At 44.7% G+C, this 15,051-nt stretch overlaps 1 protein-coding gene across 1 annotated transcript in view; it reads left to right on the forward strand.

Annotated features, from left to right (window-relative positions):
* UTP18 (UTP18 small subunit processome component) overlaps window positions 1-14,647 on the forward strand; it is a 40,679-nt gene extending 26,032 nt beyond the window's left edge. Inside the window, exons 11-14 of the mRNA XM_008271283.4 lie at window positions 5,142-5,316; window positions 12,224-12,363; window positions 13,472-13,510; window positions 14,499-14,647. Coding sequence (XP_008269505.3) covers window positions 5,142-5,316; window positions 12,224-12,363; window positions 13,472-13,496 — 340 coding nt within the window. The 3' untranslated portion in view covers window positions 13,497-13,510; window positions 14,499-14,647. The remainder of the gene's footprint in view (window positions 1-5,141; window positions 5,317-12,223; window positions 12,364-13,471; window positions 13,511-14,498) is intronic.
* The last annotated feature ends 404 nt before the right edge of the window (window positions 14,648-15,051 follow it).

Genomic DNA, 15,051 nt, shown 5'->3' on the forward strand with positions numbered 1-15,051 from the left:
AGGGGAACTCAGGAGAGGTCAATTTTAGAGAATTCCACAAGGAGAGAGAATTTAAGTTTCCTTCTCAGCTTGTTTGGTTGTAAGTTCTGTGTGATTTCTTTGGCTGTGGTGGTGGACTGGACTTGCTCAGGCTGCCTTCCCAGGACAGTGAAGAAGAGAACAGCTGTGTGGGTGTGCAGATCAGGCCACACGGATCTGGAGTAGAGTGTACCTGTCAGCAGGGTTCCAGCAGCCCTAGTGCTGGGGCTGTGAGTCCCATGGTGGCGTTCTGTGTTATGTTCTGCTGTTTCGGTATTGCAGCTTCTCTTGTTGGCTGCTTTTTCAGAATACTCTTGTCCTTACCAGTTAGCTTCGTCCTTGAGGATTTCTGTTAAGTCTGGTACTTAAACCCTTTCCTGCATCAGAATACCCAGGGTAGTGTTTAAAAGCCGAGATTTCTGGTGCCTCTGCAGCCCTGTGAGTTGGAGAATGCTAGAGCAGGCAGTGGGCACCTGAAGCCCAGGGAGCTGTTGGTCACACTAGGTGATTGCTCTGCACTGTGAAGTGTGGGAACCAGGGCCGTGTTTGCCTTCAGTGTGCTGTTGATTTGGGCTGGATGATGCACTGCTGCTGTCTGCGGTAGGGCTGTCCTGTGCACTGGAGCATGTGGAGCAGCACCGTGGCCTCTTCCTGCTGGATGCCAGTGCCACTCCTCACTCCTCACTCCCCAGTGAGACAATCAGGATGTCTCCGCACAGTGCCAGGGGTCCCCAGGGAACACAGTTCTCCCTGATTGATGAACTGCTGTTGTACCATATGGTTTTGGATTTTGTTTTTCCTCTGGCTCGTGAAATTTATTTCTTCCTTCATGGCTCCAGGGTGCTCTTTCTGTGGTTTGTCAGCCTTGGCTGTCATCCCTAGACCACATGGTAGTGGTTCCTAATCCGAGTTCATAAGTGAGGTATTGACCTGGCTAAGGGTCAGTCATTCCATTTCGGGAAGAACTTTGTGTACGAGGAGCCTTGGTGGTTGCTGGTCTGTTTGTGACTGCCTGTGACTCAGGAGCTCACTCCTAGTTGAGTCACCTGTGGGTGGGTTGTGAGGTCAGGTCAGGCGGGGGATCAGGTTGTTCTTCTGTCAGAAGTTGAGGGGTAAGCTAGTCAGTACTCTTGCTTCTAACTGTTCCTGTGATATCCTGGTTTGTTCACCTGATACCTGCCTTCCCAGCTTGACCCCTCTGTCTAGCATACAGCTGCCTGGAGTACCATGCTCCCATGCTGAGGTACCCTTCCTTGAGGCTCCCGGTCACTGTGGATCTTACTGCTTTATTGCGTTCTTGGGTTTCTCTGATATTTTATGCAGATATACATTTTTCTTCGATAAATTCCTGCAACACTTTGTATACTTCTAGGCATATGGACACTGTTCAACGAATACTAGCTACTCATAAATGTGTATTATAATTTTTTTTTCTTTTTAAGATTTATTTATTTTAAAGAGTGACAGAGAGGGAGAGACAGAGAAAGAGAGATCTTTGATCTGCTGGTTCTCACTCCCCAAATGGCCATGAGTGTCAGGGCTGGGCCAGGAGCCTGAAATTCCATCTGGGTCTCCCAACGTGGGTGCCAGGGGCCCAAGCACTTGGACCATTTTCTGCTGCTTTCCCAGGAGCATTAGCAGGGAGCTGGATTAGAAGTGGAGCAGCTGGGATTGGAACTGGCGCCCATATGGATGTTGATCTTTGAGGCTTAACCTGCTGTGCCATAGCACCTGCCCCAGTTATAGCACGAATCCAACTGTAATTTTCCATATATCAAAATAATTACTGTTTTTATTCCACAAATTTAAGTGAGTCAATTAAAAATTAATAGTCACTATTAAAGGATTCAATATTTGTTATTTTTTTTTTTTTAAAGGTTTATTTAGTCGAAAGAGCTAGAGAGAGAGAGAAATCTTCCATGCTGGTTCACTCCCCAGATGGCCACAATGGCCAGGGCTCAGCCAGGATGAAGCCAGGAGCTTCTTCTGGGTCTCCCGTGTGGTTGCAGGGGCCCAAGGACTTTGCCATCTTCCACTGCTTTCCCAGGCACTTTAGTAGGGAGCTGGATTGGAAGTGGAGCAGTCAGGATTCAAAACCAGCATCCATGGGGTACTGGCGCTACAGGCTGCAGTATAACTTGCTGTGCCACAGCACTGGCTCCATTTTTTCTTTTCTTCTTAAAGATACATTTATTTATTTGAAATACTGGCAGAAAGAGGAGGGGAGAGAGAAATTTTTACTTTCACTGGTTTATTCCCCAAATACTCAAAACAGATCTGGGCCAGGCCAAAGCCAGGAACCTGGAACCCTTGAGTCTCCCACATGAGTGACAGGGACTTTTCTGCCTGGGCCACCATCCACTGCCTTCACAGATGCATTAGCAGGAAGCTGGACAGGAAGTTGTGTGTCTGGGATTGGATCCAGCACTCCAGCATGGGATATGGGCATTTTAAGATCTAATTTAAAATTGGTATTTAGAAGAGCCTTATGGATTATGACTTTTTATCCGTAATTAAGATGAATTTAGGTATAGATCAATTTTTAGCAGAAAAGATTTAGTGTAAAATAAGTACAGTGAGTAAACACGGTGATCCAAGTAAAAAATGCAAAAAATATGCAGTTTGCTTCAGTCAGTTCAAGGTGCTGTAATAGAGCACAGTAGGCTGGGTGACTTAAACAGAAATTGTTTGTCTTAGTTTGAGATGCTGTATGGTTGAAATGAGGGTGTCGTCATGGGTGGGTTCTAGTAAGGGCCCTGTGCCTGCCTGCAGATGGTAGACTGCTCACTCTGCTCTTCATATGGGGGAAAGAGAAGAAAGAGTTCTCTGGGGTTTGTTACCAGGGCGTTAGTCCATGCATGAAGGCTTTACTTTTATAAGTTATTTCCCAAAGGCTATACTTCCTCATACCATCACATTGCAGGTTGGGATTTTAGCATTCAGTGAGGGAGGCCCAAACATTCAGTCCATAGGAATTCTGCAAACCAAAGATACGTATTGTTTCTCTTGAGTGGTTAGTGTGGGTATGTTAAATGGGTTCTACTTAAATTAAGGGGTTACTAGGATCAGTTGAGAAAATATATATGTAAATAATTGGAAGACTTTGACGCACCAGATAATTCTGATGTACTATTTATGTGTTAGCCGTAATTTTTAATTACGTGAACTGAATTTGTCTGTATTCATTGTGCCTGGCTAATTGAGTAAATGAGAATAAAGATTTATTTATTTGAAAGTGAGAGTCACAGGGAGAGAGGGAGTGTTAGAGAAAGAGAGATCTTCTGTCTGCTGGTTCACTCCCCAGATGGCTGCAATAGCCAGGGTGGGGCCAGGCTGAAGCCAGGAGCTTCTTCTGGGGCTCCCACATGGGTGCAGTCTTCCGTTGTTTTCTCAGGCCATTAGCAGGGAGCTGGATCGGAAGTGGAGTAGCCAGGACTTGAGTTGGAGCCCATATTGGGATGCAGGCGTCACAGGCTTTACTCACTATACCACAACATTACTCCTTATTTACTTCTAAAATATGTAATTATTTGTTTATTAGAAAGCCAGAGTTACACACAGAAAGGAGGAGAGTCAGTGGTGGTGGTGGTGGGGGACGGAGGAAGGTGGGGGGGGGAGGGGGGAGAGAGAGAGAGAGAGAGAGAGAGGGAAGGAGAGGGAGGGAGGGAGGGAGAGGGGTAGGTCTTCCATCTGCTGGTTCACTCATGACTGCAATGGCTGGTGGAAGTCAGGGGCCTGGAACTACATCTTGGTTTCCCATTTAAGTGGTAGGGCCCCATATACTTGAAGCAACATCTGCTGCTTTTCCAGGTAGGGAGCTGGATTGGAAGTGGAGCAGCCAGGACTTGACCAGCACACTCCAATATGGGATGCAGGTGTCATGAACAGAGGCTTAACCCACTGTACTACCTAAATTTTTGTTTATTCACTTTCATTTTATTTGAAAGGCAGACATAAAGAAGAGATCTTATCCACAAGTTCACTCTGGAAATCCTGGAAACAGTCAGTGCTAGGCCCAGTTTAAACTTGGAACCCGAAACTCAATCTGGGTTTCCCATATGGGTGGCAAATACTTGGGCAATCTCGTACTGCCCCTGAGGTATGCATTAGCAGGAAGCTGGATTGGAAGAGTTGAACCAGGTGCTCTGATCTGGGGTATGAGCATCCCGAATGGTGACTTAACTGCCGGCACCACACGCCTTTCTGTAAATGAGGATATATGAATGGTTGGAGTGAGAGTACATGTAGTGTATGTGTTACTCTTGTGAGACTGAGGCTTAGTTTCTTGTATCTTTAAGATTTATATTGCATTTATTAATTAAGTTTGTGCTGTGGTCTAAAAAAGTGCTTCCCAGGCCAGAACTGTGCTGTAATAGATTAAACCTTCTCCTGTAGCACCAGCATCCCGTATGGGCTCCTGTTCCAGGCCTGGCTGCTCTACTTCTGATCCAGCTCCCTGCTAATGTGCCTGGGAAAGCAGCAGAGGATGGCCCAAGTCCTTGGGCCCCTGGAGCCTCAAGGGAGACCTGGATGAAGTTCCTGCCTTCTGCCTTCAGATCGGCCCAGTTCTGGCTGTTGTGGCTATTTGGGGAGTGAACCAGTGGATGGAAGACCTTTTTTTGTGTCTGTAACTCTGCCTCTCAAATTGGGGGAAAAAAAAAAAGGAAGAAAAAAACTTAATTGCTGATATGATGGTATTAAGAAATGTGACATTGAAGAAGGTGATTAACTCATGGGGGTGGAGCCTTGGTGAATAGGTTTAGGACCCTTATTACAAGGGCTTGAGGGTCCGAGTTTACTTGTGCTCATTTGTCCGGTTGGGATGATGCAGTAACAAAACAGCATGTTGGAAACGGAGCAATCTTCACCAGATACTGAGTCTACCGGTGCCTGGGTCTTGAGCTTGAACTGGCATTCCAGTATGGAATGCGCCATATCCATTACACCATGATGTTGGCCCCAGGATGTGTCCAGCTTTGGCCATGGGGTGAACTCTCCAGCCACTATTTCTTCTTCTGTGCATTCTTGCAAGTATCAGTTTGTGGTGTTAATTCTAAATTCCCTTGTGTTGTGAAAATCCTTTTACTTGTTTTTAACTGCTTCATTCCCCTTTCTCTTTACAGTTCCAGTTGTGGAGTTGTTAACATATACAGCCAAGATTCTTGTCTCCAAGAAACGAACCCAAAGCCAATCAAAGCTATAATGAACTTGGTGACAGGTGTTTCTTCTATGGCTTTCAATCCTACTACAGAAATCTTGGCAATTGCTTCGGAAAAAATGAAAGAGGCAGTCAGACTGGTAATATTTCTTTACCCCTTTTAAGATGTGTTGATAATTTTAAATTGTAAGATGAAGCCATGGAAAAGAAATAGGAATGAATCTTGAATTATGTTTTAGAAGTGTATCTTATTTAGAAGTAGAATTACTAGTATTGTAGCTTTTGGGTGTGGTTGTTAAGATGACCTACAAAGTCTACCAAATAAATATTATGTCAGTTTCTTGGGGAAAGCTGTCCTGCCCGTTTTCAGCAGTACATGCAAGTGGAATTAAAAGGAATGTTTATTTTGGTGCCGGAATATTTGACATGTGTGAATACAAGGAGTCTACAAAAAGTTTTTGGAAAATGCATATTATGAAGGAATTAAGCCTGGATTTCAGAATTTTTTGCACCAAAATAAACTTATCTTTTAATTCCATCATGTTCCACACCTAAAATTTTTTTTTAAAGATTTATTTATTTGTTTTCAAGTTAGAATTAGAGAGAGGGAGATGAAGTTTTAAGGAATATCTATCAGGCAAATATATTGCTTCTCTACAGTTGTTTTTTCCTCATCTACCTTTTTTAAAGCCTGATGTCTTAATGGAGTGGAGGCAGTTCTTAGATTTTTAAAAAAAATTTAATGTATTTATTAGGGCGCTATCATCTGCTGGTTCACCCTCCCCCCCAGCCCTTTAAATGCTGCAGTTTCTGGGCGTGGACTGGGTTCACATGCCTCCTACATGAGTGGCAGGAGTTGAATGACATGAACCATCACTGCTGCCTCTTAGAGTTTGCATTAGCAGGAAGCTAGAGTCAGGGCCTGGAGCCAGGTATTGATGTAGGCACTTTTACATGGGACTTGGATGTCTTAACCAGTGTCCTACCCACCAGGCCAACCACCAGGCCAAATGCCTGCCATGGTTCTTAGATTTTGAAAATAAACTGAACTTGAAAATATTGTAAGTATATTGCCATTCAAATAGCTGGCAGTCCCCAGGACCACCCCCAGATTCAATGATTTACAAGAAAGACTCAACATGTGGTCATACTAATGGCAAAGATTCATTATAGTGAAAGGGAACAAAGCAAAATCAGCAAAGGGAGAAGGTGCATGAATGGTACTAAGTTCAGAGGAAACCAGGTCAGGCTTCCTGGTGGAGTCAAATGCTCTCCAAGTGGAGTCAAACAGAACATGTACAGCTTCCCCAGTGTTTTCTACTAGGAGGCTCATTAGAGAGACTCCATGCCCAGGTTTTTATTGGGGGTTCAAATAGGCGCCTTCTGTCTAGTGTGTATCAAAAATCTCAGCTTCCAGATGTAAAACCAGGTTACTATAAGCTACATTGTTTATACAGATGATTTCAGCAGAGTGAGCCGCCCTTATCATGTAGGGAAAGTTTGACAGCAGTGTAGGGCGGTGGTCCTGAATACTGCCCACAGGCTATGCTTTATGGGCAGATGTCTAAGAATAGCAGCCTTGGGGGCCAGCGCTATGGTGTGGTGGGCTAAGCCTCTTCCTGCGGCACCACCATCCATGTGGGTGCTGGCTCATGTCCCAGCTTCTCTCCTGATCCAGTTCTCTGCTGATGGCCTGGGAAAGCAGCGGAAAATGGCTCAACTGCTTGGGCCCCTGCATCCGCATGAGAAACTTGGAAGAAGTACCTGGCTTCTGGCTTCAGATTGGCTCCAGCCATTGTAGCCATTTGGGGAGTGAACCAGTGATAAAAGACCTTTCTCTGTGTCTCTCCCTCTCTATCTGTCAGTCTGTCTCTCAAATAAATGATAGAATCTTAAAAAAAAAAAGACAACAACAACAACAAAAAACAGAATAGCAGCCTTGGGCCTATGCTGACTCCTGCCCAACTTCACAGCTTAGCTTAAATGTCACCCCATTTGTTTCCTACTCTTCAGACAGAATCAGTTTCTTCATTTAACAGATAATTGCTCTGGACACCAAGTATACTGATGGCATAGAACTTGAGGTAGTGGTATTGCCTTGTGCTATTGTATGTATATGCCATTAGATTGAAAATGTATTACAAGACGGTTAGTTTGACTTTGCTCAGTTAGCAAAAAGCCTTCCATACTTCATTGGCACTGTGTATAGTTTACCAACATTTACAAACAGTTCTTTGAAAGTTCTTTGACTGAAATAACAGTCCATTAGAGGATGAATTTGTCCACAATCAACAGGTAGTAAAAGACAGAATTTGCTTCTAGGTTTCATATTCTTTCTAGCACTACAGTGGGTTTTCCAGAAAGTTCTCAGATCCCTAGAATCTGCACAGAATTTTATATGGTTAATAGAACAAGGATGAGGCTAAGCTCTGGCCGTATTACATAGAGCAGTGTCACTGTTAGGTGTGGCATATATTGGGATTCTGCATAAGATTTCCTGAGAAAGCATTTTGTTGGAAAAAATTGAAAAATAGAGTGTTGCATTTTATTCCCTCTCTGTTGAATGGATCATTTGATACATGAGAAGGTTTTAATTCGAGTCAGCCTTAAAATCCCTGCTCCTCTAATGGGAGTGGTGTACTAGTGCATATTAACCTTTTATCATTTTAATAGTAGTAAATTGTTTTTGAAAACCGTGGGATGCATCTCCTGTTGACATAATCTATTCTGCAAGACGCATCATAGTTAGTTCTGCCTAGTTTGCTTCAGTGATTGTGACAGCATTTATGTGTTTTTATTGTGGCAAAAGCACACAAGGAATTCATTAGTAAGAGCCAAATCATGTTTTTTAAATGGTAGTCAGCCATCATATCTAATGGAAAGAAGCCAGGCGTGGCAGCTTCAGAGGGCCTCAGCGAAGCAGTGTCTGTGCCAGTAAAATGCAAGTGCTTGTAATGATTGCAACAGTTTCTGTTATCCTAGCACAAAGCAGTGACTGTAAATCCAAGCCATTACACCAATAGGAGACCCCAGAGACAGATGGTTATTAAGGCTACAACCTTGGATCCAGGAGAAAGTGGTGGGACTTTGTATCCATTAAGTGATGGAGGATTAGCTTTTACTTGTTGACTTTGGATATCTAGACTGTTAACTGTCAAGTCAGAAACAGTGCTGGATAAAGGGAATGAGTTGATGAAGCAGAGTCTTTTTGGGCTTTCTATTAATTAATAGTTAAATAGCTTTTAGTACAGAGGCCATAAATAGAGGTCAGCAAAACACAAGAGTCCTAGCCAGGTGTGGTCACTTGTCTGAAGGAAGAGGCACCAAATACGGATGCAGTGAGAGATTTTGCTGGGGAACTCTGCAGGTAGCTAGTTCTGAGCCTAGAGCAGGTTGTAAACACACAGCCCTCCTCCTTCCTCGCCCCCACTGCCTCCCCACTCCACGTCAGCAGAGGAGATGACATTTACAAGTAGAGGCAGGTGAGTTGGTGTGTGTCCTGCACCTGAGGAGACAGAGTGGGCTGTGTGAGTGCATGGCCACTGTGTTGGTCGTGTAAGTTGCTTGTTGCATGAGGGCACCGCGTCCAAGGGGACGCCATTTACATCAAAGATTATAAATGTGTGTGTTTACCACAGTATTTTTGGTGCCCTGGTCTGTTTAGCTGCAAAAGCACACAATTACCTTTTGCCAAAAATAAATTTTAGAAAATCGCCACATTTCTTTTCCTCTGATTTCGACCCTTATAGCAGGCAGTTGGTTTAGGTGGCTCTAATTACAGAGACAATATATTCCTTTTTTAGGTTGGAAATGAAAAAGGTGGCGCGAAATAAATTATCTGTAAGAAATTACTCAAATGATACATTGGTTCTTGTGTGTTTTGATTCAGAAGAGTCAGAAAACCAGCTCCCCACACTTCAGTGCCATGCCAGCCAAGTTAAGGATCCCGTAAGAGTATCAGGTGACAGGTAGGGTGGGGACAACATATAATAGCACTGTTCTTGCCCTGTAGCAAATGTGTTTTACCCAGATGTTCTGCGCTGATGTTTGGCTCCCTGTTCATAGTTGAAACTTGCCTAGAGGGTGCAAACTTACAGTAGCCCAAACAAAACAGAGTTAGGAAGACAAGCCACTTACCAAGAAGCAAGGAATTTCTGCATTCTCAGACTCAGTGTAAAAACATTCTGCAAGGCCGGTGCCGTGGCTCACTAGGCTAATCCTCTGCCTTGCGGCACCGGCACACCAGGTTCTAGTCCCGGTTGGGGTGCTGGATTCTGTCCCGGTTGCCCGTCTTCCAGGCCAGCTCTCTGCTGTGGCCAGGGAGTGCAGTGGAGGATGGCCCAAGTGCTTGGGCCCTGTGCCACATGGGAGACCAGAAGAAGCACCTGGCTCCTGCCATAGGATCAGCGCGGTGCGGCTGCCATTGGAGGGTGAACCAATGGCAAAGGAAGACCTTTCTCTGTCTCTCTCACTGTCCACTCTGCCTGTCAAAAAAAGAAAAAATTCTGCAATACACATATTTTGACTTCGCTCCTCAAAAGAGGAGTCTGCTTTACGTTCTTAAAAAAACAAAAATAAAAACAAAAACAAAACGCTGTGGCATAGTGGGTAAAGCTGCTGCCTGCAGTGCCGGCATCTCATGGGCGCCGGTTCGAGACCCAGCTACTCCACTTCTGATCCAGCTCTCTGCTATGGCTTGGGAAAGCAGTAGAAGAAGATGACCCAAGTCCTTGGGCCTCTGTATCGCATGGGAAGACCCGAGGAAGCTCTTGGCTCCTGGCTTCAGATTGGTGCAGCTCTGACCATTGTGGACAGTTGGGGAGTGAACCAGCGGGTGGAAGACGTCTCATTCTCTCTCTCTCTCGGCCTTTCCTCTGTGTGTAACTTTTTCAAATAAATAAATCTTTAAAAAATAAAAAAAAACACTTAATTTCTTGAGACTGGGTATAGAGAAGTGTATAAGAACTTTAAATGTTAAAATCAAATTGGGGTGCTGCTAACCTAGCTTCACTAGGTTGAGATCATTTTTCCTTTTTTTTTTTTTTTTTTTTTTTTTTTTAAGATTTATTTATTTGGGCTGGTGCCACAGCTCAATAGGCTAATCCTCCGCCTGTGGCGCCAGCACCCCAGGTTCTAGTCCCAGTTGGGGCGCTGGATTCTGTCCTGGTTGCTCCTCTCATTTCAGCTCTTCTGTGGCTCGGGCAGGCAGTGGAGGATGGGCCCTGCACCCGCGTTGGAGACCAGGAGGAAGCACCTGGCTCCTGGCTTCGGATCGGCTCAGCGCCGGCTGTAGCGGCCATTTGGGGATGAACCAACAGAAGGAAGACCTTTCTCTCTGTCTCTCTCACTGTCTTAACTCTGCCTGTCAAACAAAATATTTATTTGAAAGAGTTACACAGAGAGAGGAGAGGCAGACAAAGAGTTGTTTTCTATCCACTGGTTTACTCCCCAATTGGCTGTAATGGCCGAAACTGTGCCGAACCGAAGCCAGGAGCCAGGTGCTTCCCCCAGGTCTCCCATGTGGGTGCAAGGGCCCAAGGAGTTGGGCCATCTTGTACTGCTTTCCCAGGCCACAGCAGAGAGCTGGATTGGAAGTAGAGCAGCTGGTTCTTGAACCGCCGCCCATATGAGATGCCAGCGCTTCAGGCCAGGGCATTAACCCACTGTGCCACAGCGCTGGCCCCGAGACCATTTTTCATTAGCACCAGCGCTTTAGCATTGAAACTGTGCTGTGCAGGCTGAACCTGCCCTCCTTATGCTTAGGTCTGGCTTCTGCGTGAGCTGGCTCTCAATCAGAACAGTTTCACTTGTTGAATCAGGTTTTCATGATTCAGCTCTCCTTGTGTAGAGATTGCAAAAGGCAAATTGGTTAATAGTTCAAAAACAAAGTGCAATTTTGTGATACTGGGAGACTTGATAACATTTTGAGTATAAGTTGGAAGACAGTATATGACTTTTAAGTTGTATCAAATGAAACTCTTCATGAATGTTTAAATTATCTCTGTGATCAGATTTTAGTTTTTTAAAAAATTTTTGTTTATTTGAAAGACAGAGTTAGAGGAGTGATATAGGAGACAGAGCAGGAGAGATCTTCCCATCCGCTGGTTCACTACCCAAATAGATTCATCAGCCAGGGCTGTTCAGGCTGAAGCCAGGAGCCCAGAACTGCTTTCAGGTCTCCCATGTGGGAGCAGGGGCCCAAGCACTTGGGCTATGTTAAGCTGCTTTCCCAGGCACATTAGCAGGGAGCTGGATCAGGTTTAAACTGGTGCCCATATGGGATGTCCATGTTACATGTGGTGGGTGGCTTAACCTGCCAGCCCCAGATTTTAGTATTCTTCACTGTGGTCATTAAATTAGGGCATTAGTGGCAACCATTGACTTTTTTTTTTCCTTTCAGGATTTATTTATTTGAGAGTTACAGAGAGGCAGAGAGAGAGAGAGAGATCAATCTGCTACACTATAGCACTGGCACTGCAGCCGTTGACTTTCCACTTTAGTTAATTGATTCATTTGTTCATCAGACATTTGAATCTCATAGGCAACATGTTAGATGCCTTATGAATACTGTCTTTCCTCCCATCCCTTTCACTTAAAGATCATATCAGAAAATTTTTAAAAGATCATTTGAGAGGCAGGAAGAGACAGAAAAAGCTCTCTCATCTATTTTCCAAATGTGTGCAATGGCCAGGATTGGATCAAGGCCAGAGCCAGGAGCTCAGTCCAGTTCTTGCATGTGGGTGGCAGGGATTCAACTACTTGAGCCATCACCTGCTTCTTCCCAGGATCTGCACTGGCAGGAAACAAGAATTGGGAGCCAGAGCTGAGAATCAAACCCAGGTGTTCCAGTGTGGGATATAGGCATGTTAACCACTGTGCCTACCGTGCACCCTGAGATTTTAATTTTGGAACACTTTGCTAATTGTACTTAAATGTGAGCCACAGTAAAGTGAACTACTTGTTCCAGTAAGAAGACAGAATGCAGAATAAAATTTAAAGAAAAATGATTTCTCAGTTGTAATGTAAAGCCTTTATTATCTCCTGCAGGTTCACCTTCCTTCCTGTACAGTATTTTCAAACTTTCCAGTCGTTAAAAAGAATATTTCTCATGTTCACACCCTGGATTTTTCTCCCAGAAGTGGATACTTTGCCTTGGGGAATGAGAAAGGCAAGGCCCTGATGTACAGGTAGGTTGATTTATGTTTAAATTCGGAGGTGCCTGTACTTTTCCTTTGAGGATGTGAAAGACAATAGTATATTTTCCTGCAGTTATGTTCCAGTTGTAAAATGCGATTTGTTGCAGAGTGTTCACCTGGGCTCTCATCTTGATTATTTTATTTTGTTTATTTTTCTACCATAAAATATCTCTAGCAGAAAAGTTCACAATGGCTTGTACTGGGCCAGGCTGAAGCCAGGACCCAGGAACTTCATCCTGGTCTCCCACATTTGTGGCAGGGGCCTAAGTACTTGGGCCAACTTCCACTGTTTCCAGGTACATTAACAGGGAGCTAAATCTTAAGCAGAGCAGCCAGGATGTGGTGCCTTAACAATGCCACAGTGTGCCCTCTCACCCGCTGCTGCCACCATTTAGTAAGCTGTGTGCTGACAATATCAGACTGAGGAAAAGCCACTTTAGTATTGCTGCTTCCTAACACCTTATGTTTATTATTTTTTAAAGATTTATTTATTTATTTGAAGGCAGAGTTATAGAGAGGCAGAGGCAGAGAGAGAGAGAGAGAGGTCTTCTATCTGCTGGTTCATCATCTGCTGCCTTCCAGGGTGTGCAGTAGGAAGCTGGATTGGAAGGGGAGTAGAGGGACTTGAACCAGGCACTCCAGTATGGATGCTGGCATTCCAAGTGGTGCCTTAGCCTGCTCTGCCACACACCCTCTGCTTTGGAAACTGAAATTCTGTTTTCAGAGTAAGCCCCAAAGGCAATTAGACTTGACCAGAGCATTGCTCTCTAGAGTGAGACTGTGTCCAGCTGTATTGACAAGTGGGTTGAATCTGACAGTATGTCTGGCTGGGTCAGTATTTTGTAGATCCCAATTTGCAGCTTTGGAGCCAGCTTAATTTTTCTAAAATATGAGGCATTGAAGTCCTCCAGAAAGGCAGACCGAGGAGTCTGGACCTAACTGTGTGGGAGAATTGGGATTAGTTTTTTTCCCCCTGATGTCTTCCCAGTTGCTGTTTTGTGATCCAATAGACAATACCTTCAGTAATTGTGGTTTTGTTTACATGACTTGTTTTCACTTGCACTAATACTCAGGTTGGTTTATTTTTTTTTTTTTTCAGGTTGCACCATTACTCAGACTTCTAAAGGGATTCTTTGAAGTAAGAAAATCCTTCTGTTATGAGTGGTCAGGCTTGCAGGGAGTGCCCGTTAGCCGAACCCCTCGGTTGCTGCGTCTTCAGTTAGGGCAGTGGGATGGGCGTGGGCTTGACCCTTCCTTGTGATTTCTTATCGTGGATCACAACAATCCAGCTTTGTTCTTCTGAGGTCAGATCGCTAACCTTGCTTTCACTAATTATCATAAAAGCTGTTGCTACTGAGCGTGTTTAATCTGCAGACAGTAGACTTAATAGAGGCATCCTCAGATAGAGCTGTTGCTAGCGTGAGCTTGAGTCCTTTTACTGTACGCGTTTCTCCAGAGGTTAGTATGTGGCTTGCCCTGTTTCCCAGAGCTCAGTGATGGCCGCACAGTACTTCAGATCCAGAGCATGCTTCCCTTTTTGTGGCGTGATCTTTGACCTCACGTGGTGGCCTGGAGGTTGAACTTCAGCATAGCTCACTGTTTGGTCTTCTTGTAGATTCATGGATGTTGAGTTGAGCAGTATGGGAGTACAGATAGACTTTTTTTTTTTTTTAAGATTTATTTATTTATTTGAAAGAGTTACAGAGGGGCAGAGGCAGAAGCAGAGATCTTTCCGCTGGTTCGTTCCCCAGATGGCCACAATGGTTGGAGTTGTGCTGATCTGAAGTCTCCTGTGTGGGTGCAGGAGCCCAAGCACCTGGGCCATCCTCTGCTGTTTTCCCAGGCACTTTAGCAGGGAGCTGGATCGGAAGTGGAGCAGCCAGGTCTCTAGCCGGCACCCATATGGGATGCCAGCACTGCAGGCGGTGGCTTTACCCGCTATGCTATAGCGCCAACCTCGCAGATAGGTTTCATGAAGGAAATGGATGTATAAAATAGAAGGGCTTTGAGCAAAGCCTTAGCCAGGAAGAGCAGGCGGTATAGCTGGTGTGTTGGCCAGTGCATGTTGTCAGCTGGTGACCAGCAGCTGTCAGTCAAGTGTGTGATTTCTTCTGTTCTTTCCTCAGGTCCAGTTGAACACAAGAGAAGCCTGTCCTATTACATCTTTTCAGAAACTTTCCTGACTGTGGTACTACAGGGATAATGATTAACAGAGTCAGCTATGCTTAAGTTAATGGCAGTGTCTTAATAAACACGTGGCAGCTTTTGTTTGAAAGTAAGTGTGTGTGGTTCTTCTCCCGGCACACAGCATGCACGCGAACACACAGACACAAACAACTTGGGTGCATTTCTTTGAAGACTAAACATGAGAAATTGAAATGCCTGTCTGTGGCCAGACAGAGATGGTCCTGCTTCGCAGTTAGGCCTGGTGGCTTTCCCCCTCTAGCACAGATCTCCCTGCACTTGGGGCCTAGGCTAACAGATACTCTGATGAGCTGTAGAGGTCACCTTACTTGATGTGAGAGGTCACGGGGTGAGTTACTTCAAGTCTCCTACTACTTCAAACCACTGTCATTGTTACATGTGAAACCCTAGTACTCTTGTCCTATGATAATGATTAACCACCCCCCTCCTAGAACTGTTCCCTGAAATGCTCCATTTAGTTTAGGTTCCAAAACT

Source organism: Oryctolagus cuniculus, chromosome 17, assembly GCF_964237555.1.
Source record: "Oryctolagus cuniculus chromosome 17, mOryCun1.1, whole genome shotgun sequence".
NCBI lineage: Eukaryota > Metazoa > Chordata > Mammalia > Lagomorpha > Leporidae > Oryctolagus > Oryctolagus cuniculus.